Source organism: Protopterus annectens, chromosome 10.part0, assembly GCF_019279795.1.
Source record: "Protopterus annectens isolate FY-2018-M chromosome 10.part0, PAN1.0, whole genome shotgun sequence".
NCBI classification, from domain to species: Eukaryota; Metazoa; Chordata; order Ceratodontiformes; family Protopteridae; genus Protopterus; species Protopterus annectens.
This window is the reverse complement of record NC_056744.1, coordinates 1,436,624,025-1,436,647,004: the sequence shown is the minus strand read 5'-3', so window position 1 is coordinate 1,436,647,004 and position 22,980 is coordinate 1,436,624,025. Positions and strand designations below refer to the sequence as shown.

At 40.2% G+C, this 22,980-nt stretch overlaps 1 protein-coding gene across 3 annotated transcripts in view; it reads left to right on the top strand.

Moving 5' to 3' along the window:
* Nucleotides 1–22,980, top strand: part of GPSM2 (G protein signaling modulator 2) — a 1,691,855-nt gene that overhangs the window by 1,542,316 nt on the left and 126,559 nt on the right. For all 3 annotated transcript variants that reach the window (XM_044086064.1, XM_044086062.1, XM_044086063.1), the window contains one exon: nt 264–429. In XM_044086064.1, the coding sequence (XP_043941999.1) occupies nt 264–429 (166 nt within the window). The remainder of the gene's footprint in view (nt 1–263; nt 430–22,980) is intronic.

Sequence of the window (22,980 nt, the reverse complement as noted above, 5' to 3'; positions counted from 1 at the left end):
GAGTTCTGCTTATCCAGGTTTTTCTTTGTTCACTTGCCAGGATATTGGCAATGCAAGGTTTAGTGGCTTATAATCAAACTCGGCACTGTGCTAGTTTTAAGGTATTATACCATCCTGTCACCACTGGCATTGTACATGCACTGTTGTTGCCCAAACAAGCTGTATTGTCATTAATTGTTGCTGGCAAGAAATGTATTGTTCTCTTGTAGGACTATTTCAGCATAATGTAGATAGAAATCAACAACTCTTTGTGTTTGTTTCAGAGAATAAGCCTTGACATGCAGGGGGATGAAGGATTCTTTGATCTGCTTAGTCGATTTCAAAGCAACAGGATGGATGACCAGAGGTGTGCTTTAAAAGATGAACAAAGCAAACTGACAGCAGCAAAGTCTGATGCAGTTTCCACCATCTCAAGAGACATGCAGAATTGTGAGTTTTTCTTCTTTCTGCTTATCTAAGCAAGGTTAAACTCAGTATGCACAAGTTTCTTCTCAGTAGGGATACATAATGGCTTTAAAATAAATTTTTCTAACTCTGACATGCTCCAGCTCTTCTGAATACACCATTATCCTGAATTGCATTTATGGCTGAGGGCGCATGATTAAAATTTGATAATTGTCTACTTTGGGGCAGTGCTTTTAATTATGGAAATGTTTAGTTACAGAGAAGTCTGTGCCTTTTACAGTCTATTCAGTGAATCTCTCGGCATCACATAAGGACAATGCATTAAGATGTTTAATGGTGACCAGCATTACATTTTTTGTACGTGCTATAAGATTGTGACTTGTCTAGTAGACACCACCATCTCCCAATGGCCAAGGTAGTACAGGGTGAATGCTGCTGGATTGCAGTAATCTTGTCCCAGCAGACTGCACAGCAGTTTTTCTTGCCAGAAGATCAGAAATGTTGTGGTTAGTGTCACCTCACTAGCTACTGCTGTTTCATATTCCATTACCTACCCTGTAGGGTTGCACGAGAGGGAGCTAGTTACCATTCTTATGATGTATTAAATTGAGAGCTCACCGATATGAGATGATAGACAAAATAGGTATTACCTTGTCCACCCCACCCCAACACCTAAAGAAACATTGCCTGCACAGTGCCAATGCATGCCTCCAGCAGTGGGGGGTATCTAACATACTCCCCTCAGTGAGATTAAGTTTAATCGTGCTACTAAATGTGCAGCATTCATTAATGAGATTAGATGGTATAAATCTGTAGGAATATCATGCACCAGAACAAGAGAAATACATTGCTACTTTTTCTCAATTTAATATTTTTTATAAACATGTAAGCTTTTTCTTTTTGTGTAACAACTCAAGGTGAGCCTTGTCCTACCAATTTCAAGGAGTTACTTCACACCTTGTTAATGTGAGTGCTGGCAAGTATGGCTAAGTTAAAAATCTTATGATGCTTGATGAAGATTAGAGGTTCAGAATGTTTTTATTGCAACTCCAAATGTTATGTACGGATTTTGCAGTAAGAATAAAGTTATAAACAAAACACACTGAAACTCATACTTCATTAATTAAAACTGAATTCAGAAATCATGAAAATTACAGTTGGTTGTTTCCATCACAGTTTCAACTTTTTGATCACCAAATGCTGTTTTAACTACATTGCATAGAATGTTAATCTGTTTCCAGGACTATCATTACAATCAGTTCTTTATCTAAGCCTTTCTTGTTATTTAGTTTGTTCCTCAACTACATACCACACTTTCCGTATGGGCTTAGCAAAGGTTCCAGATATCTGCTGGCATGCAGGTTAACTCCAAAACTGCACCTGTGAATATTTCAAGATCCACTTGAACTTGTTTTTATGTTATCACATTCTTGTATACATCTTTTTTACTCTCCATTCTAAAGCCACTGACTCTGTTCCCCACATTAAAATTCCTTTTAGTAATATAATCACAGTTACCTCTGTTCTCAACATCTTAACAGTATTTCATTTGTACTTCAGGGTTTTTCTTGCCTGGATTACACTGCACTGTGATTATCTGTTGTTGCTTAAGTTCATTGAGCAGCCCCAGTGTATTCAGTCCTTTATTTTCTGAGGACATTTGTAGTAGTATTTTCAGGTTTATGCTGATCGTCTGATTTTTTTTAGTCAAATAATTGAATTGAAAGCCTAACAGTTCTCCTAATTAATTTGGATTTTTGTGCAGGCTACTACCTGAATCACACTGACTATCTTCTTATCTTGACAGCTTGCAAAGTTGTTAGTGTATGTATATGATCTTTGTAGAACATTTGTTTTAATGTAAATTATGTTTTATGCTTTTCTTAAATTAAGCAACTAATTAGCTGTTTTGATATTGCCAGTTATTTTTGGTTTGTTACTGTTTCTTCATTATATTCTTAGCTTCATTATGTTCTTTCATATTGTTTGTTTTATTTATAATTAAACTTGATTATGGTTAAAGTTTACAGTTTACTGTGTGTTTGGCATAATTGTATTGTTCTTGTTATGAGTAGTTACGGTAGGGACTGTTTGTTGGTCCTTACATCTTTCTGTACTCTTGATTCCTGACGTTTACTTTTCAGTATTTTACAAAGGTTAGATATCTTCAGTGGACACAGAGTGGGGGCTGATGGGCTTATCCTTACAGTAGTGCTCCCAGAGCACTAGAACTGATTAGAGCCAGTGGTCCATCATTGACTGATAGGGAGAACCTGAACTCCACTGACCTGTGTAAGGCACTATACAGAAAGGTAAGGTTGAGCACCAGCAGATCAGTTGTTATTTCAGACTTGTAAAATGAGAGTTTGTCACTTATAATGGGGACCTGATCAAAGTCTGATTTCATTCCCCATATGGCTGTCACCATTCCACAATGTTTTGCTATTATTTAGTATTCTATATGTGATGTTATACAACGACCCCCCCCCCATTAATATTCTAAAACGTGCACGCTGATTGGTCAGCGTGCACATTGTAAATCAGACTTATACTAATGGAAAAGAAGTTTGCTTATCAAGCAAATGAAAAGCGCTTTATATTAAACTTGTCATTTTTTACATCTATTTCTTGGGCAGTCTTGCTACTTGTTCGTTCAACTTTGGTTATTTGAAGTTTAGTAGGTTTTCGTTTTTGAACTAATGGAAAAAGGTCTGGTCGTACGGACTTTTTCCATTAGTATAAGTCTTTTTTTTTTTGTTGGACAGCAACGGAGAATGGAAGAGCTCTGTTACTGTTATCTCGCTATGTTAAACTAGTTTAACATAGCGTGATATCTTAAAAAAAAAAGCAACGGAGATCTTTCTTTCTCTGTTGCTTTTTTTAAAGCTGTCTCGCTATGTTAAAGTCATTTAACATAGCAAGACCACTTTAAAAAAAGCAACGGAGAAAGGAAAATCTACATTGTTTTTTTTTAAAGCTGTCTCGCTATGTTAAACTCTTTTAACATAGCGAGACATGTTTTTAAAAGCAACGGAGATCTTCCTTTCTCCGTTGCTTCCACACACAGTTCTGATGTACTGCATAACCATACACATGTGCAGTACATCAGAACTGCCGCAGAATACTGGACAGCTGCAGAAGAGCAGCAAGGAGGCATTATACAATGCCATTATTTAAGAAAAGTAAGTTTTTTTTTTCTTAAATAATGTCGTATAATAGCAATAACTCACTTCTGGGTGTGGGTAATGCTGTATTTACCCATGGTTGTCTTTGTTTGGCCACTCGGGCTTCACCGTCGTGACCAAACCATACCAACCGTGGGTAAATCCAGCATTACCCACACCCAGGCGTGGGTTATTGCTTAAATATTCCTAGCGAAAGGGTATCTTTGTTTTAGATCCATGGTGGAACTGTATCAACCTTCCACTGAGGTCTGCCAAATGTATTTGATCGTTAGCCAGATAATGGGCTTGGTCCATTAACACGTCATCTGTACCCTGGACCATGTAGCTAAGTAATGCATGGATTGTGCAATTAAAAATCCACCACTTTACCTGGATAACTAATTAAAATGATAAAATGATGACGTGCTGAATGTTGAGAAAATTTTGTAATGTAAACAGTAATTATTATGTAAGGTTTCTACATATAGAATTATTTTAAACAAAATTATTTCATCCAAAAAGAGTAGTGGAAGTTCCCTGGTGCTTTGGCTAAATTTCCCCCAGTCAATATGAATAACATCTCAGGTCTGCCCTGAAAACATGCTGATGATCTTGTGGGACTAATCCACTTAAAGGATAAATTAAAACATTTTACATGAAAAAAACTGCAAATTAAGTGAAACTGTAAGCAGATTTAATATAACTAGATTTGGTTATCTATCAAAGATGGGACTACCCATTAGTTATAAAGGTTTACTATCAAAATGTTGACCTGAAAAACAAACTCTCGTTCATAACATTGAAGGAAACAGCAAAAGTCAAAATATACAGCAGCTCACAATGTCGAATCAGCTGAATGAATTCAGCAGATTCGACACAGTCTCCGAACAGAGCATGTGATGTCCGCATAGGAGGTCAGGTAAGTGAAACACCTACACCTCACATCACGTTTGTGCATTGGGGCAAGCCCCCCCCCCTGCGCTGTCCCCATCCCCCCCCACACACCCTAGCTATATATTCCAACTCTGAGATCGCACTACAGTAAGGAAAGGGGTGAATGTCCCAGTCTGCACTGTACTGTGATTTCTGTACATTACTTTGAGTTCATATTATTGAATGCACAGTAGCATTCGCTGATGTGAACTTTCAGTCATGTACTGCTCAGCAACACAGGAATCGAACACCTCCTGTTCGATTTTCCGTCTGCAGAGTATGTCCGTTCGTCATTTTGATAGTAAACCTGTTTTATAAGGTAATAGCATTCATAAGGTTTATCAGGATGTAACTTAAATTAAGTGGGGCAGCAAATTTGTCTCACCTGTTATGTCTGAAGTATTAACTTTCGCAAAACTTAGCAAGATGCAACTTAAATTTGTATCATCTAATTTTTAAGAAACTGCAGATTTCCTTCTTTTTTGCCATCTACTTTATAATGCAAAGCTTTTCTTGCAAGATTATACCTACTTGACTTTGTGTTGGGTCAGACAACCTGGATAATTCTTGCTGGCTTTACTTCTTGGATTAGTGAAGAGCCATTTGCTCTAATTTCAGAAAATGTCATCACAGGGATCATTTCTGCAATGTTATTAGCTATATATAATTAACCACAGGTGGAAGTCTTCCCTTCAGGTCTGACTTCCAGAGCTTTTTGAGGTCCCCTGCCATTCTGGCCTGACTTCCAGAACTTTTGAGGTCCCAGGGCTGGAGTTGAACATTCACTTGAGCTCAGGGCATTGTCATAATATTCAGTTAAAAGAGTGAACAGCCCATGCCAGCTTCATTTCCTTTTTACTGCAAGAAGCCATCGGTCATAAGTCCATGTATGACTTCTAGAAAATTAATAGTAGTTTTGAAAACTTTTTTTTTTCTAAATTCTTGAATTCTTTACTGTGCAGTTTTTGTGATTGTTAAATTTGAGTTATTTGGGGGAGATTTTGTTCTGAGGCCCATGACGTCTCCAGAAAGAGAAATTATCATGACTAATTCTTGATGATGTTATGCCAGTGAGGCTGTACATTGTCCATTTCTTGGCCTGCCACCTTCAGTAGCCAACTCCCTGCCAGATTTAAGACCTCCAGAGCCAGACAGTGGGATCATCTTTTACCTTCCAGTTGCAACTTCATAAGTTGTCTTTTTATTACCCAGGTTGAACACCATTTCCCAGGCATGCAGAGTAAGTATCAACAAAGTTCAAATAGGGCTGTATCAGAACCTGATCTCACTATGTACGCCTACTGTTTTAATTCATGAGACTTTTAACAAGGTCCTGGCTGTTGTACTTTTAAATGGATAAATTCAAGAACCAATTTAGAGGCCCACCTTCCTTGTTAATACAGGGATAGACATCCAAGGATCAGACTCGCACTCTTCTGAAACTTGTGTCATCTGATACCTTGTTTGATGACAAGAGGCTCGCCAAAGAAGACTTGGATATATAGCTGAGGTTAAGTCTACTGTGTCTATTCCCCTGTACCTCAGGAGTGGCCCTACTAACTAAAAAAAAAAATAATGGACCTGTCTATCCCCAAAGTCTTATTCTGACTTGGATAAGCAAAGTCTTTTCAGTGCAGCTTTCCTTCCCCTGAGGTGTGACATGGATAGTGACAAGATAGATCATTTCATTAGGCTTAACTCAGGAAGATCAGTTTGTTCGGTAAAACCTTTAACCTAAAACGATAGCACATTAAGTGAGGAACAGATGAGATCTGAGAATACCCATAAGAGATGCTTAGGATTCTGGAGAATGGGATAAACCAAAACCTGTCATAGTTTTTTCGATTCTTTCTCCATTTACCTGCTTAACCCACTATAAGATTGTGGACAAGCTGCAACTTCTTCCAGTACTCATTTTGCACAAGGCGCAGAAAGTCATTCTAAATAGCGTGACACACACACACACTTATGGGCAGTTTAGAAGATCACTGTTCACCTACTGGAGCATCTCATGAAAATCTACATGGACACAGAGAGAGTGTGCTTACTTTGCACAGAAAGTACCTAGCCAAGAACAAAACTAGAGAACCATGGCAACACTAATTACTATGCCATACTTTGTAAATAGAGGCCTTTTCTTATAACAATCAAAAAAAACAGAGATGTACTTTTAAGAAAACGTTTTTTTTTTTTGCCACAGAGATGCATACCGTCTACAAGAGCACTCTAAACAGTTTGCATAGCTGTAAAAATTTACATAGCTATGAATTTGATGTGGCTAGTGAGAGGTAGAACTAGTATGATGCATTTTATGTTCATTATATTGATCACTACTACAGCAGCTTTGGGTAAATGGGTTGTATCCTGTCAGGGATGTAACAGCTGGCCATCTTCCAGTGCTTCAGGGCACCTTCCATGCACAAAAAGAGTCAGGCAGCTTGAGCTGAGCTGACTGAAAAACAAGTTTGGGTGACAAGCTCATCAGAGCTTTACTGCTGCCAAAGAGTACACTCCTCTAAGGTTTTCAAGGAATGATGGTTGGCTTGGTGCTGTTCTTTTGCTGGACAGATAAGTTTCCTTTGTGGGGGGAAAAAAAAACTTCCATTTTCTAAGCATTAATCTGATGTCAATCTTCACTCAGTCCTTGACAGTGGGTTCGGTTGCAAACCTCAGAACAGAGACGGCCATTTACTTCAGCTCATGCTCTCCAAACTCTCCAGCCAGGCTCTACCCATAATGCACCTCACAGAGATTACCTCAGATCTCATTTGCCGCTTCCGAAACCTGACGCTTCATTCAGTCTCTCGAGCCTTGGCTTAATTTTTTGTGAGTAATTTCTAATTTTTTGACACTATTTATAGATTTTCCTCTTTATAACTCATTTCACAATTCCTGAAGAAAGACAAAAGGATGGAAAAGTCAATAATTCTCATTTCCCCCTTCTGGTCTTGACAAGTTTGTTTTCCCTTACTATGGCCTTATTTAATTTGGAAACCATGAATTCTGGATCCAGTTCCAGATCTACTGTCTCACCTGGAGGGCATGGTGCATCCGAATCTCCAAAACCTCAAGCTCACTACGTGGCTTCTCCAATTCCCATGATTGCCAGAAATCCTTCTCTTTCCTCACCTGTACGACAAATTATCGCTCATCACAAATCGTCTAGTAGGAGATTATACCATAGTAAATGAGAGAAATTTTCTAGATGCGCTTTGGATAATGAAATAGATCCTTATTGCAGCCCTATACACAAAGTATTTATTTATTAGTAGAGTTTCTGGCTTCACTTTACCAGTTGGGATCCTCTGCTTCAACAATTAAAGTGCACCTAGCTGCAATTTCAAATTTCATATAGGACTGGAGGGTGTTCCTCGGATGTCGCACAAACTGTAAAGCATTTCTAAAAGGTCTTCTGATGCCAAGACCCCCATTTAAAGAACCTCTTCCCCCTTGGGATTTAACTATGGCTCCTCAGGCCCTGACTAGGAACAGCTTTGAACATTGGCAACTTCTGACTTAAAATATGTCTTGGAAAAACTTATTTTTGGTGGCTATCACTTATGTCAGAAGAGCCTCAGAACTTCAGGCCCTATCGTGCCAACCGCCATTCTTAATTTATCATAAGGACAGAGTTGCGCTTCAAACTAATCCTTCCTTTTTGCGCAAGTTTGTATCTGAAACTAATATTAATCAGACTTTACAGCTACCCGTCTTTTTCCCAAATTTTTCAAACAAGGGGGAATATGCTATCCATCTCATCTGCTTGAAGTGCACAGACAACTACGTTTTTATCTTCACAGGACTAAAGTATTTAGAAAATCAAACCAACTTTTTGTAGCATTTTCTTCTCTCCATCTAGGTAACCCAGTTTCTAAGGTTACCTTGGCCAATTGACTTGCATCACATTCATCATTCTAAAGGACTCCAACTCGCAAAAAAGTTCAAGCCCATTCTACAAGAGCAGCAGCTACTTCTCCAGTCTTTCATGCCAGAGCTTCTTTAGATGACATTTATGCAGCAGCCACTTTAGTCTTCTCATCATACCTTTATCACTCATTACAATTAAATCAGGCTTCAAGGGGACGAGCATCCTTTGGCTCTGTGGTGCTTAGGAATATTCTTCCGAGATACCTCCCGAGGCTAAAGTAGCTGGGGACTCTGTCCCACTGTCAAGGATTGAGTGAAGATTGACAACATCAGATGAAGTTATGTCTTACCATAACATTCCATCTGTGTTGTTGATCTTCACCAATCCTTGACATCCCCACCCTCCATCCCCCATCCTGAGATTCTTAGTAGAACAAATTTAACCCTTGGCCATCTTTCTTTTAGGGACTCGTATTTGGCCTCAATTAATTTAACTATCATGTATTTTTGACATTTCACGTCTGCCTGCCTGTCCTTGGCAAACTCGATCTAAGGTAATCTCTGTGAGGACCATTATGGGTAGAAGCCTGGCTTGAGAGTTTGGAGAGCCCGAGTTGAAGTAAATGGCAATCTCGGTTCTGAGGTTCGGAACCGAACCCACTGTCAAGGATTGGTGAAGATCGACAACACAGATGTAACATTATGGTAAGACAACTTTTTTCTGTTTTATCACTTTTCTCTTCAGGAACGTTATTTTAAAGCTAGGAGTTTTGTGTTTTAATGGACTGTCGCAAGACTGTATTGTTCTTTTAAGCAGGACCACTCTTTATTTTAAAAGTAATAGAAAGTAACTGAAAAACATTTTTCCCTCTGGAGAAAGAGTTTATTTTACTTTTTTGGGCCTGGTAAAGCGTTGCTTTTTACTATATTTTTCTATGAAAAAGATTCCTTTTAAAGACTTGGAGTTTTAACTGGCATTTGATCCTTGTCTTCCCTGGTAAAAAGGCACCATTTTCGGCTTGAGCATGGAACAAACTGCTGATCGCATGGTTGTTCCTTCTTCCACGCACAAAAAAAAAAGTTAAGCAAAAAGCCTTTGCCTTCACAGCAGGCTAACAGTTTGCCTCAGCCAAAGATGGCTGACTGTTTTGACCGTTGACCATTTGTTGTAACTCAGACTACTCATCTTTTACCCCATATCTCTCTGGTGTAGCACCTACAGCCACTGTGGACCAGGGGAGAGACAGTCTTGTCGATCCTGGGAGAGAGAACAAGGAAGTTTTCCCTTTTGTGCCAGAATGCTGTGCTCATCCCTGGGGATACTGCTGCCATTAGTAACATGGTTGGCCCCATTCTTCCTGTATGCTTTTCCACTAATACCCAGGGTATTTATGAATATTCAAAAGAAATCTCACATGATCAGTTCTGGCGACTCTCTTCTGACACAGGCAGTCATGGTTCTCCCTTCTTTTGGAAATGACCAGGTGCAATTAACACAAGCATCCTCACAGACCAGATGTACTCAGACAAGAACAGGGGTGTTTGATACACCCCAACATCAGTCAACTTCAGTTGACTGTCTGGATGATAGGGTGATAATTCCTTTTAGGCATCTGTTTATTGAGGATGTGCAGCAGGTACTAATGGAGACAAGAAAGCATTCTACTAGAAAATTGTAGATTACCAAGTGGAAAAGTTTTTCTAGTTGGTGCCAACAACATAACCAGCATTCATTCAGGACTAGGTATTCTCTGGTTTTACAATATTTGTGTGAGTTACTGTCCTATGGCATTTTTTATTCCTCTGTCATAGTCCATATATCAACCATTTCAGCTTGTCTACCCATGCATCCTCCTCTTTCAGTGCAATCTCTTGTCAAAATATTTTTGAAACGGGTTTTGTAGAAGAGGCCTTCAAGTGAACCAGTGTCCTCCCCTTGAGATCTTAATTTTGCGTTGGAGAAACTAACACTTTCTCCATTTGAACAAGCTAACCAGGCAGACTTAAAGTTGTTAACATGGAAACGGTTTTACTGATTGCTTTGACCTCTAAGAAGAATGTCTGAAATGTAAGCTGTTATGGTGAGTCAGCCTGATCTAATTTTCCACAGGGACGGGGTTTTTTGAGAACGAATCCTTCTTTTTTGACTAAATTGGTATCCAAGTTTATTTTAAGACAAACTATAGATCTCCCAGTTTTCATTCCTGAACCTAACAGTGAGGGAGAAAGAATACTCCATACCTTGGATGTCCACAGACACCTATGGTACTTTCTTGACAGAACTAAATCAATTCATTTCTTGTGAAGGTAAAAATGGGCAATCTGTGTCAAAACAGACTATTTTTACATGGTTCTCTAAGGCTGTTGTTATGCTCACCATAGTAAAACTATTCCAGGCAGGGTCAAGGCCCACTCTGCCAGGACCTTGGCTTTATTTATGGCTTTTTGGAAAGGGTTGGATTATAGAAGTATTCTAGAAGTTCCTATTTGGTCATCTGTACATACAGTTACAAATCACTATAAACTTTATTCCTTCTCTTAGTCCAAGTCAGGCTTTTGCTAGGACAAATCTTCAGGGTCTCCTGGACTCGTCATCTTCCTCATCCCAAAGTCAGCTAGGGTAATCTACCCATGGCTACTGCAGCAGTGATTAATATGATGAGCATAATACAGTTGGGTAAGTAAACTTACCATAAAAGTAGATGTTCAAATGCTCCCTGCCCCCCCCCCCCCTTGTACTTTTGGTTATGTTTTTCATGCCAGGGTGTGAATTAATTTTTATTGTTCTTAGCATTGTTTTTTCCAGGGTTCAGCCTCCCCTCTCTCTGTTGGCAGGAAAGCTCAGAGAAGACAGCTGAGCTCAAGCTGCCTGACAGTTTGGGCATGTGAAAGGTGCCCTGAAGCTGTTATATCTTTGACATGATATACCCTGTATAGCTAAGGCCACTGTAGCAGTGATCATTCGAACATGTACTGTTATGGTAGGTTTACATACACTCGCCTTATCTTCTGCTAACCTTTCACTGTTACCCCGGCCCCACCCCCCCTCCTTTTTTTTTTTTTTTTACTGCCTCTATACTACCCTTCTGTCCTACTCTTCTGAAGCTTACTCCCATCTAATGCTGTCTCCTCTCTCCCCTTTGCTTAGGTTTCTCACCGACATAATCAACTGTGCAGACTTACAAGCACCTCCAGCATATAGGTGAAGTAGCCAAACACCTCCATCTGCAAGCACAACAGTCCTACAAGGGATTTTTCTCAAGTCAAAACTGTAGAGTATGTGTATCAAATATATTACATCTCTCTGCTAATACTTGTAGCTGCAAGACTGCCCTAGCACCATCCAGCCATACAGCCTTTTTTTTTTTAACTTCTCTACCTCTCACATTCCTTCCACTCTTTCTCCCTACCAAACCTAAGTTTTACCGCAATTAACTGATAATGTCTGTAAAGGTTTCATGGCACACTATACCCCTGTCTTCTTACACACGCGCACATACACACACACACACATGCGCACGTGCACACACAGGCACTGGCACATGCATAAATCCACACTGGTTTACTAGACAGTATAGCCCACACCACTGATTGTTTTTCTTCTTTGCCATTATCTCTGTCTTCTCTGGCTCTGCCTGCTCTCTGTCTTTTCTGGTCTTCTATGGCTCTGCCTGCTCCACTCATCGTCACTAAGCTCAGGCTTACTTTGTTCCCCTTCCCTAACCCTGTTCCCACCCATCCCTGAATACTCTAGCTTCACTGTAAGGTCCCTCCCCTTCACTCCAATTAGTCAGTAATTATACATCTTTGCCTCTGTTCACTAACCCCTCTCCTACCTTGCTGTCCATTCCCTGTTCCTCCCACTCCTCCCACTTCCTTTTACCTCTATAGCACAAGTCAATTTCCCCCTCTCTACCTCAGCCCAGCCCTGCTTTTTTATCACCTGCACTATTTTTTTCTTTCTTCCACTTCTAACTCATTGCTCCTCCTTAAACCTTCCTACCTTTCTTACAAAAACTCCCTACAATCGGTAATTCCTGTGTCCTTATCTCTATAATATACCCACTTAAACAGCATTCTGTTGTACTTCCTCGTAACTCTCTTTCTGTTCCTCTTCTTTGGGGTATCATCTTGTCACACTAACCTACTGTACCCTCCACTATCACCTACTCTTACCCAAGTAACATTCTCCTACAACACAACCCTGCACTTCCCTATCTGCCGTCTTTCTTCAATACCTTCTGTATACAGTTTCACAAATTAAAATATTTCAATCCTTCTCCCTCTTCCCCGAAATATAAGTTCAAATCTACTACTTTCTTCTTTTATTTCTCTAAACCTAACTTTCTTCCTATTACACTCCTATTTGATGGGAACATCCACCCCAACTCTGACCCACCCCCTTCACCCAACTTTACCACCTCTGCCACAACTACTGGGCACTAATTCCCCTCCTCTCCAACTAACTTCTGTATATTTATTCTTTAAACTTACAAAGTCTACCAAACAAGGCAATAGAACTACAAGCTTGGGTTGCCCACTACACTCCCCACATCTTAAACTCAAAAACCTGGCTCAAAAATCATATCTCAAACTCAGAAATTCTACCCACCCCCCGCCCCAACTTTAACATTTCCCAACATGACAGGTTTTCCAAAAAAGGGGGGGGTGTTGCTGTCATGTACTCTGAGCAGCTCAACCCCCCCTTACCCCTTACCCCTTCCTGACTTCTCCACTGCAGAACTTATCTTTCTCAACTGTCACCTTACCCACACAAAAAATGTGCCATAGCATCTATTTATATACCTCCTGGTAACAATATTCCAATTCTTGAATCCATTTATTTATGGATCTGCCAAGATCTATCATATGAGACAATCATACTAGGTGATGTCTGCATTGATTGGAATTAACTGTCCCCACTCCCCTGCCCTTAGTATTAACCTGTTTGGTTTCAGTCAACTTATTTCTGCTCCCACCCGCATCAATAAAAACTCCAGCTTCACTCTTGATTGGATCTTAACTTCCAATCCTAATCATTACTATAATCCCACTTTTCCTCACTCTTTAAGCAATCACCTCCCAGTCTCCGTTCTAAGACTACCTTCACAAACTCCAAAAAGCCACCTTTATAGAAACTGATGCTATCTGTCCAACTTCAGTGTAGAAACTTTCAACCACTAACTCTCTTATTAATTGGACTCGGCAATATAAATTTCCTCTAAATTATGCTGTTCTTGCATTTAACAATACTTTCCTAAACATACTTAACACTCTAGCACCAATCAGGAAAATTAGGATCAAATCGAATCCTGCACCCTGGCTTTCTAAAGATACCATTTCCACTATGAAACTTAGACAGTACCTGGAAACAATGGATAAAGTCGAAATCTTCAGTCCTCCTTAAATTCAAAGAACTAAAAAACGTATTGTCCGCGATAGAAAAAATTCTGTCAAGAAGCTCAATCTACCCACACCTCAAACCCAAAAAAATTCTGCTACACCGTAAACAATATTCTCCATCCAGGTAAACCTTCTATGCCCAACCCCTCACCCCTTCCACCACCTACCTCCACACAGCCTTCTCCCCAAGACTTGTTTCCACTGCCTATATAAAATACCTTTTGCAGAAACTTGAACCATGTTCTTCTTCCTTCAACCCCCCCCCCCCCCCCCAATTTTTCAAACTTGCAGCCAGTTCTATGGCATATCCCATCTCAATCCTCATCAACTGTTCTATGAAAGAATCTGCAGTCCCTGATATTTGGAAATCTTTTTATACTCTTTTACTGCACAAAGGAGGAAACTTCACCGACCCTTCCAGGTTTTTGCCCTATAGCCATCCTGTCCCCTCTCTAAAATTCTAGCGAAATGCATTCATAGACAACTTCTTAAAGATCTACTTCAGGAAAACCTCCTTACTCCCTCTCAACAAGTATTTAGTGCCCATCACAGCACATCTACAGCCCTTCCATCCTTCACTTAAACTATAGCAGAGGCAAGAGACAACAACAAACTATCATGTCTATCCCTTGACCTCTCCAAAGCATTCAACACAGTCTCCCACCCTTAATGAACTAACTGAACTTAACTTCTCCAAATCCACTACTGTCTGGTTATCTAGCTGTCTTAACAACAGACTGCAGTCTGTTAGGTGGCAGTCCTCCTGCTCACCTTTCTTACCTATCCATACCTGTGTCCCTCAAGCATCCTTTCCTAGTCCCTGTTCTCTCTAATATTTTTTACTAACTCCGTAGTGCTGACCAAATGTTACTTGACACCTACAAGCCTAATAAAACATATCACACTACCTAAAGAACTTGCCTAGCTGAATTTCACCTGCAGTTGACAAAAATTCACAAGGAACAAATAACCAAGTTAAATCTGTGCAAGGCAATCTGCAAGACTCGAACTAATAACTTAATTTGCTAAGTCTAGTGTGTATTGTTTTGTAGTGTTGAATCTGCTGGAAGGATATCACCACCCCCACCCCACTTACCACACTCAGAGGCCTTTTACTGCTGAAGGTGAAGCTACATTAACACTTCAGCATATTTCACTCTTAGTGTAATATATCCCTTGAAAGACATTGAAAAGCCCATAACTATAAAATTAGATGCTGTGACTCAAGACATGTATTTAGACTTAAGACACCTTGTCTTTGTATCCGTGAACATCCTGGGGGGGGTTCTTCCCGCTCCGTTTACTCCTCTCCTCTGCCCTTCCCCATATCCCACCCTCCCCAGCACCTTTACTCTTATCCTAAGCAAACTACTCCCCCTCATTCATATGCTTCAGTTAAACACAACTCTGCCTTGTCCACACCCACATTCCATGCATACCTTACTTTTTTTTTATTTAGCCAAACTTATCTGCTCTCCCTTACATCCATCATCTTGAATTCACATGCCCTCTACCATATTTTTTTGCATCTTACTCTACTTTGCCATCACAATACAATCACCACCTCAAACTATTACCACTTATCACCTTCTGTTCTACTATACACACAAACTAGCATTACACCATAATTTTACTACTGACCAATCACATCTCCCCCACCATCCTTATCACAAACTGCAAGATAAAACATCTAACCACATTATCAAAGCCCACTCTGAAATCAAAACATTTCCAACCTTACCTTCAGCTGCACGCATATCACATAATCTTTATTTACACCTGATACTACATTCAAACACACACACATTCTACATTTACTATTTTTAAACCCACTATCACAGTTGACATGCTCCTCCTAACTTGCCTAGCCTCTTTACTCTTAATTCTCAACCTCACTACAGCTATATCTTTGCATCCCCCCACACACCAATACACATCAACAACCTCCTCTAACCCTCTCCCCAGTAAATAACATAGCTTCTCACGTATCTCCTCCCAGCTTTTCTTTTATACCCTCCCATATTATTCAAGCCACAAACTGGCCTCCTCACCTCCTGTGAAACCACACTTGACACCAGTACCCTCACCTAGGAATAAAAACACTTCCCATGATACGCATTCCACTACCCTCACCTAGGAATAAAAACACTTCCCATGATACGCATTCCTCATTACCTATCTACTCAAATGTGGAGACATGCATCTTAATCCTGCCCCACCCTCTAATCCTAACCACAAGAGTAACCCCAAAGATTTAAACATACTTGCACTTAACCTTAGAAGTATATGTAATAACATAGCCCCACTGCATGCCTGGATTGATCAAAATAAACCTGAGATACTAGCCCTTACTGAAACATGGCTTCACCCCAATGTAAAAGACTCAGGAATAATTCCTCCAAACTTTGCAATAACCAGAAGAGATCTAAAAAAAAGGAGGGGGATAGCACTTTTGTATCCCTCTGCACTCAACATCACCCTGCACCAGTAATATACCCATCTTTTCCAATGCTGAGGTAATCTCCTTTTTGAACCTCAATATATCAAAAATAATTTGCATAATAGTAATATATATCCCAATATACAATATATAACAATATACCAGTGTTGTGAAATATTTTATCCTGGACATCCCAAACAATACACCTTGAAACAATATTCTTAGGAGACGTAAATATAGATTGGCAAACCATAGCTTCCGACTCCTCCACAAATAGTATAAATCTGTATGGTTTTTCTCAGCTTATTAATGCTCCAACAAGCTACAGCAAAGATCTTACCTGCCAGTCCACCTTAGACTGGATTCTAGTATCCCACCCTGCCAGTTACCCCTTTTCTGGTACACTGTCTAGCTCCCTGAGCAATAATCTACCAACTTATTCCCTTAGAACAAACTCCCAACAACTAAGAGTACACATTATAAAATCAGTTAGGAACTCAACAAATTTTTGTCAGCATAAATTCAACAATCTCCTACAGGAAATAGACTGGACACCCCTTAAACAACTACCCCTTAATGCTGCTGTACTATACTTTAATAACACCTTCCTTCGCATACTTAACACACCAGCTCCTATTCGTATGAAAAGAATCAAAAAGAACTCAGCACCATGGCATTCTAAGGAATGTAAACACCTGATGTAGCAAAGGGACCTAGCCTGGTCAGTCTGGAAACAAAACAAAAATGAACAAAATCAGGTTAATTTCAAAACACTGCGTAACAAAGTGACAAAACTAATCAACAGATAAGAAGTCATATTATTCCCAGCTTCAACTCCAGCATAAAATCAACCCCAGTAAATTTTGGCACTCCATATCTTCTCTACTTAACCCTGGAAGAAATGGAGAGCACAGCCTATCACCTGATGCCACTCCATCACAAATAGCCGAAAACTTTAACAAGTACTTCATAAAATCAATTTCAGACCTACTAACACCCCTAATGCTGGACCCCCCCCCCCCCCCCCTTCAACCTGTTCAGACACCGACTCCAGGCCATCAACTACTTCTAACCCTGTCATTACTAACCTCACTAGTCAACAAAATGTCATGCAAACCCAATTCTCATTTCAGCCCATACCCACTGACACCATTAAGAAACTGCTACAAAGACTAAAACCCTGCTCTGCCGACGATCTTCCCCCCCAATACTACCTCAAACTGGCTGCTAACTCAGTCGCCTACCCAATCAGTATCCTTATAAATAGGTCTTTATCCAAATCAGAAGTAACTACCATATGGAAACAATCTCACATCACCCCCATCCACAAAGGAGGCAACTCTTTTGATCCATCCATTTTCCATCCTATCTCCATCTTGTCACCCATATCCAAGATTCTCAAGAGAGGTATCCATCAGCAGGTAATGCAATATCTGTTGCAAAACCAAAACCCAACATGGCTTCCGACCTAGCCACAGCACAGCTACAGAACTATTATCTTTTACAGACACCAACAAGGCCAGAGATGCAGGATGTTATATAACCTCGGTATTCCTTGATCTCTCCAAGCCCTTTGACACAGTGTCTCACCCCTTACTTTTGAACACACTCTGTAACTTAGGCTTCTCACATAACACAGTAAAATAGTTTCAGAGCTACCTCAAGGATCGTAAACAAGCAGTGAAAATGGTCCAATGAACTCTCACCCTTTCTCCACAACCCTACTGGAGTCCCCCAAGGCTCCATCCTAGGACCCCTACTCTTCAACATTTTCACAAACAACCTTCACACTGCCTCTCACCCTGGGGCCCTCATTCATTATGCTGATGATTCCACCATAATCTGCACTGCTCAATCACTACCAGAACTACTCTCAAAAACTCAGCAAGTCCTTTACTGCAGTCGAATCCTGGCTAAGAAATGCCCAACTCTTTCTTAATTCAAAGAAGGCAAAACTAGTACTCTTTCATTCTAAAAACTCCTCCCCTGTCACTAATCATTTTAGCATCCTTGCAGTTGGAAACACTGCCGTAGAAATAGTGCAGAAACCAAACTTCTAGGTGTTATCATTGACAATAAACTTTAATTTGACCCCCATTTACAGCAAAATATAAAGAAAACTCATCAAAAACTGGGACTCAACAAACATTTCTTCACAGCAGCAACCAAAACTGCCCTTGCAAAAACATTTTTACTTCCCTCCCTTCTTTATGGTGCCCCTATCTTAACTAAATTACAAAATTCTGCCCAAAGCAAGTTGGAACAGTGCTACAATAAAGTTGCAAAGTTTGCGACAAATTCTAAATATCACACACACCACTGTAAACCACTCCTAGAATTAAACTGGCTTGAACTCCCCAACCAACTTGCCTTTATTCAGTTCTCCACCTATACTTTGGAATTCACTATCTCTAGCTACCAGGTCTATGCCTGCCCTAACCCATTTCAAAGAATACATGGTCCTGCTCCTGCATAAAGCTTGCCTAATGCTCAGGTCTTCCTCTTCTGTCACATTTCAATCCGTCACAGACTGCAAGATCCTAAAGCTCTTCTAACTCATTCCCTGCTTCTATACCATATCCTTAAACTACTGCTCAGGCTTTATTGCTTCTATTCTTCTTAACTCTCTCTCACTATCTGCATCACTGACTTTCTGGCTGCTATTTTCCTAACTGAAACTAACATTCTATTTTGCATGTACTGTAACTGTCAATGTCACACTGCACTTTTCTATGTACTTTTTTTTTTTGGACACTATCTGCATCATGTATGATGAGAGTGGCTATTATCTGTAATGTTTTAACTGTATGGAATTGTCTAGATGTGTAGTAATATATTGCAACATCTTGTAGCAGTTTGTTTGAACTTATTTTTCGTATAGTATTTCTAATGTAATCTTTATTGTATCAGATTATAATGTATTTATATTGTACTGTATTTGGAGCTTTTCTCCCCGGGCCTCTGCTGAAAACGGGTTCTGTAGACCCAGTCAGACCACCACCGGCAAACAAATGTCAAATAAATAAATAGGTAGACTACTCTATAAATGCTCCTTATCTCATGCTTGGAACAAACTCCCAGTTAATCTAAGTTCCAGCCAGTCTTCGATCCATTTCAAAAGAGAATTTGAAACACTACCTTTCTAACTCTCCCTCCTGCTTTTGTCACCACCCTGCCTAATACATACTCCGCCACATGTCAGTCTATAACAATTACTCCTCTCCTTTCTGACTATTACCTTAGCTGTGCCTCTGAGCTACACTGTACTTAAATCTCATATTCTTCTCCTCCTTAGCTACTATGCTTCCCACCCCTCCTCTCTCTTCTTATAACTGTTTCTTAAGATCTCTTGACTCTCCTATGCATTACTCCCCACCCCTCTATTTTAACCCTTCTATTTAATACCTCTTCTCCCTCTTTACCAACTTGGCTTAATCATTAAGATGTACTGGGGGCTTACTCTTTTTATTGCAAATCTACATTTTTTTTAACTGTTCTTTTTGTTGACTTTAATCGTTTATTAACTTCCAGTGTGGCATGAATGTATGTATATATTCATACTACCCAAGTGTAACTTTGTTATTGTTGTTTTTGTGTGTGGAGCTTTTCTCCTCGGGTCTCCACTGAAAATGGGCCACCGACCCAGTTAGACTTACACAGTTAAAAAAAATAAATAAATACACCACAGAACTTTTGCTTCTTGGTGACTGAAGTGTGTGTGTGGTTGCAAGCTGTTAGGGTCCTAGCACTGCAGAAAACTATCCTGGTGTATGCAAATGCTTGTTCCCTACCAAACTGGGGAGAATGCCATCTCCTCCTTACGGGCATCTCCTGGTTTAAATCCTTTGCTCTTGACAGGCCTTCTAGCAGGCAGCTCAAAGGTAACTGGAAGCCACTAGAAAACCTTCCATGTTATACTTATTTTGTATTGTGGATTGTAGAAATTCTCAATTTTTGCAGTGTGTTATCCTTCGCTGCCTATCAAGTTGCTTAGCCTGCAAATTGTTCTGTCCTACTGGAAGCATTTCATGACTTGGGATTGAGTGTGCTCAGGACATGTACCTGCAGTATTTCTGTCCATCATGACCATGTGGAGGGTAGAACTGAGGCCTGCAACTTGGCTGACTAGTTCTTTTGAGAGGCTGTGTGATGCCAGTAATCAAGGAGCATGAATCCTCACCACTGACACTGGAGAGTTACGTTCACTTGGAACAAAAAATAGATACACACAGTATTTCCATATGCAGCTCTCCGCATCAGGCACAATTTTCCTTTAGAGCACACAGGGAGCACATTCAGTCCGGGGGTGTTTTTCCCTCTTTCTCCAGATCCCAGTAAGACTCCCCACTGGCACAGCTATAGAGTTGAGACCTCAGCCAAGCGTCCAAAGCCAAGTCCTCCACCACTGTCTCTGTGAAACCAGTGCTTCATGTCCCTGCTCCAAGCAGCTGACATGCACTGCTTGAGATTTGATTTACATACACACACACACACACACACACACACCCCTGGGAAAGGCTGGCACAGATGTACTAGCTATGCCCCTTCTGCCCAAATTATAAGGTAATTACACCACCATCAGACACTCCCAAGCCAGCTACTCTAAGGCTTTTACAAGGGTAACCAATTATACTGAGTGAAATTAATATCAATACAAATGATAGTTTGACCAACAGCAAGGCTTTCAGGAGCAGCCAGAGTCGGCACCAAATGTATACAAGTACTCTGAGATAAAAATATTCTCTAAAGACCAACCACAATGAAACGTTTGAATATATTTCATAATAAGTAATAAAATAACGTGAAAATACACAGTACCTATTTATAGTAAATACCAGAGTTTCAGTCACAAGAAATACTAAAACAACACAGATGAATAGATTCACACAGATAGAGAAAAACGGTACTTAACTAATCTCACTATATTTTCCTGACTGATCTAAAGAATTACTGTTCCTGATTCAATTACTAGAGAAAGGCAAGATGAAGTAGGTGAAGGGTTCTTCTTTGTCAGGTTCCAATAACAGAGTGCAATGATACTTCAGTCTGACCTAGTATTAAAATATCTTTTTCGGTGATGCATTATAGGATGACATCTGGTCATCTGATTTCTGGTTCCCATGCTACCCCCTTGGGTAGACACTGGACGCTGTCAGGATTTAGCACGTGTGTCAATAATTCAATAATACACACACACACACACACACACACACACACACACAGAGCCTTGCTAAGATCTGCTGCAGCTCCTGGAAGTCACAAAACAATTTCAAACCTCCACCCTTCCAGAGTAGCAATTAGTTCACCCCAAAGACAATAAAGAAAGCTTCCTAGTACAGACTTTTTGTCTCTGGCTGCATTGAGAACTGTAAGATATAATCTTCATGACCTAAGCCAGATAATTTAATTTTAAACTATTTTCAAAGTTAGGTGGATTGAGAGTAACCTCTTCTCTTCCAGTATCCCCTGTTAAAACATATACTTTTAAACAGTTACAATAATGCATGTATATTTCTTTTTTTCCACCAGGGCACACTGTGGGTGCATTTTTAACACAAGCAACCTTACAAATACATTTTTCAACGCAGACATCTGTACGAAATCAGTTTGATATACAAATGACATAATTCTTTACAAAATTCCAGCTAGCTGTGCTAGCATATGCTATACATCCACTGCCCTACATCTCCTGGCGGAGCTGGCAATGTGCAACATCATCACAGGCTGTACAATACTTGGGTTCATAGGTAGTTACTAGGCTTGCAGTCCAGAGGACCATTGAGGAACCTAGCCAAAATCTCAGTTTGGTCCCAAGCACTATCCACTTATGTAGCTTGCCTAAGGTCACATAGCAGGAAAGTTTGGGCTGAGGGAATTGAGCCCTGTACCACAGGAACTACAACTCACAACCTTAACCCGTTGCACTGACTGCCAGACTTCTATATGAGACTTGAATTTCATTTGAGTCCTTTCATTCAGCAGCTTTCATCTCCTGGAAAAAATATTTATCTGTGTGCAGCCAACAGCTCTCTTCACAGGATCATCCAGCTACAGACCCTTATTTGTAGTTGGTCTTTGGAAAGACCAAGTGTCTTTTGAGGTTAACCAATGTGTTTTCCGTTTCCTGTATTAAAGCTTTTGCTCACTCAGGCGATGCGAATGAAGTGCTATGCTTGCTCGGAACTTCACTGTCTGACTTCTTGTCAGAATATTCCCTTTTCTCCATTGTATAGCAATGTCGAAGTTGGTATATATAAGTTTGGGTCTGTTGGGGGCTTGCCCTCTTGCGAATAAAAAGAAGTTTAAAGGAGAAGAGCAATTTTCAGGATTTGTTCTTCTCTTAGAGTTTTCTTTTTAGCATGTTGTCACTCTGCATTTCAAGTGCCAACATTTCAGTAGGGAGCCCCTTCATTGTTCATTTTTATCACCTGTACTGGGTCCACCCTGTGGTACTGGTGGCTTTGGAGTCCATTTCTTCCCCAGAGTCTATACCCTCAGGCTGACTGGAGCTTCCATTTCAGCTCCTGGGGTGTATGATCCAATGCACTTGACTAAAAGATCTTCAGAGTGAGTTGGGTAACAGGACTGATCCCAGGCACTCAGCACCATCCTCTGATCCATCTTACGCATCTTCCTTTATTGTGTCTGAGACTTCCGCCTTCAGGGTTTTAACATCACTCTCATTCTCCAGGCCACCACTCTGTTGACTTTGGAGATACTTTCATGTATGTGCCTACTTCTTTTGCTTCTTCTTCTTTTGGCATAATG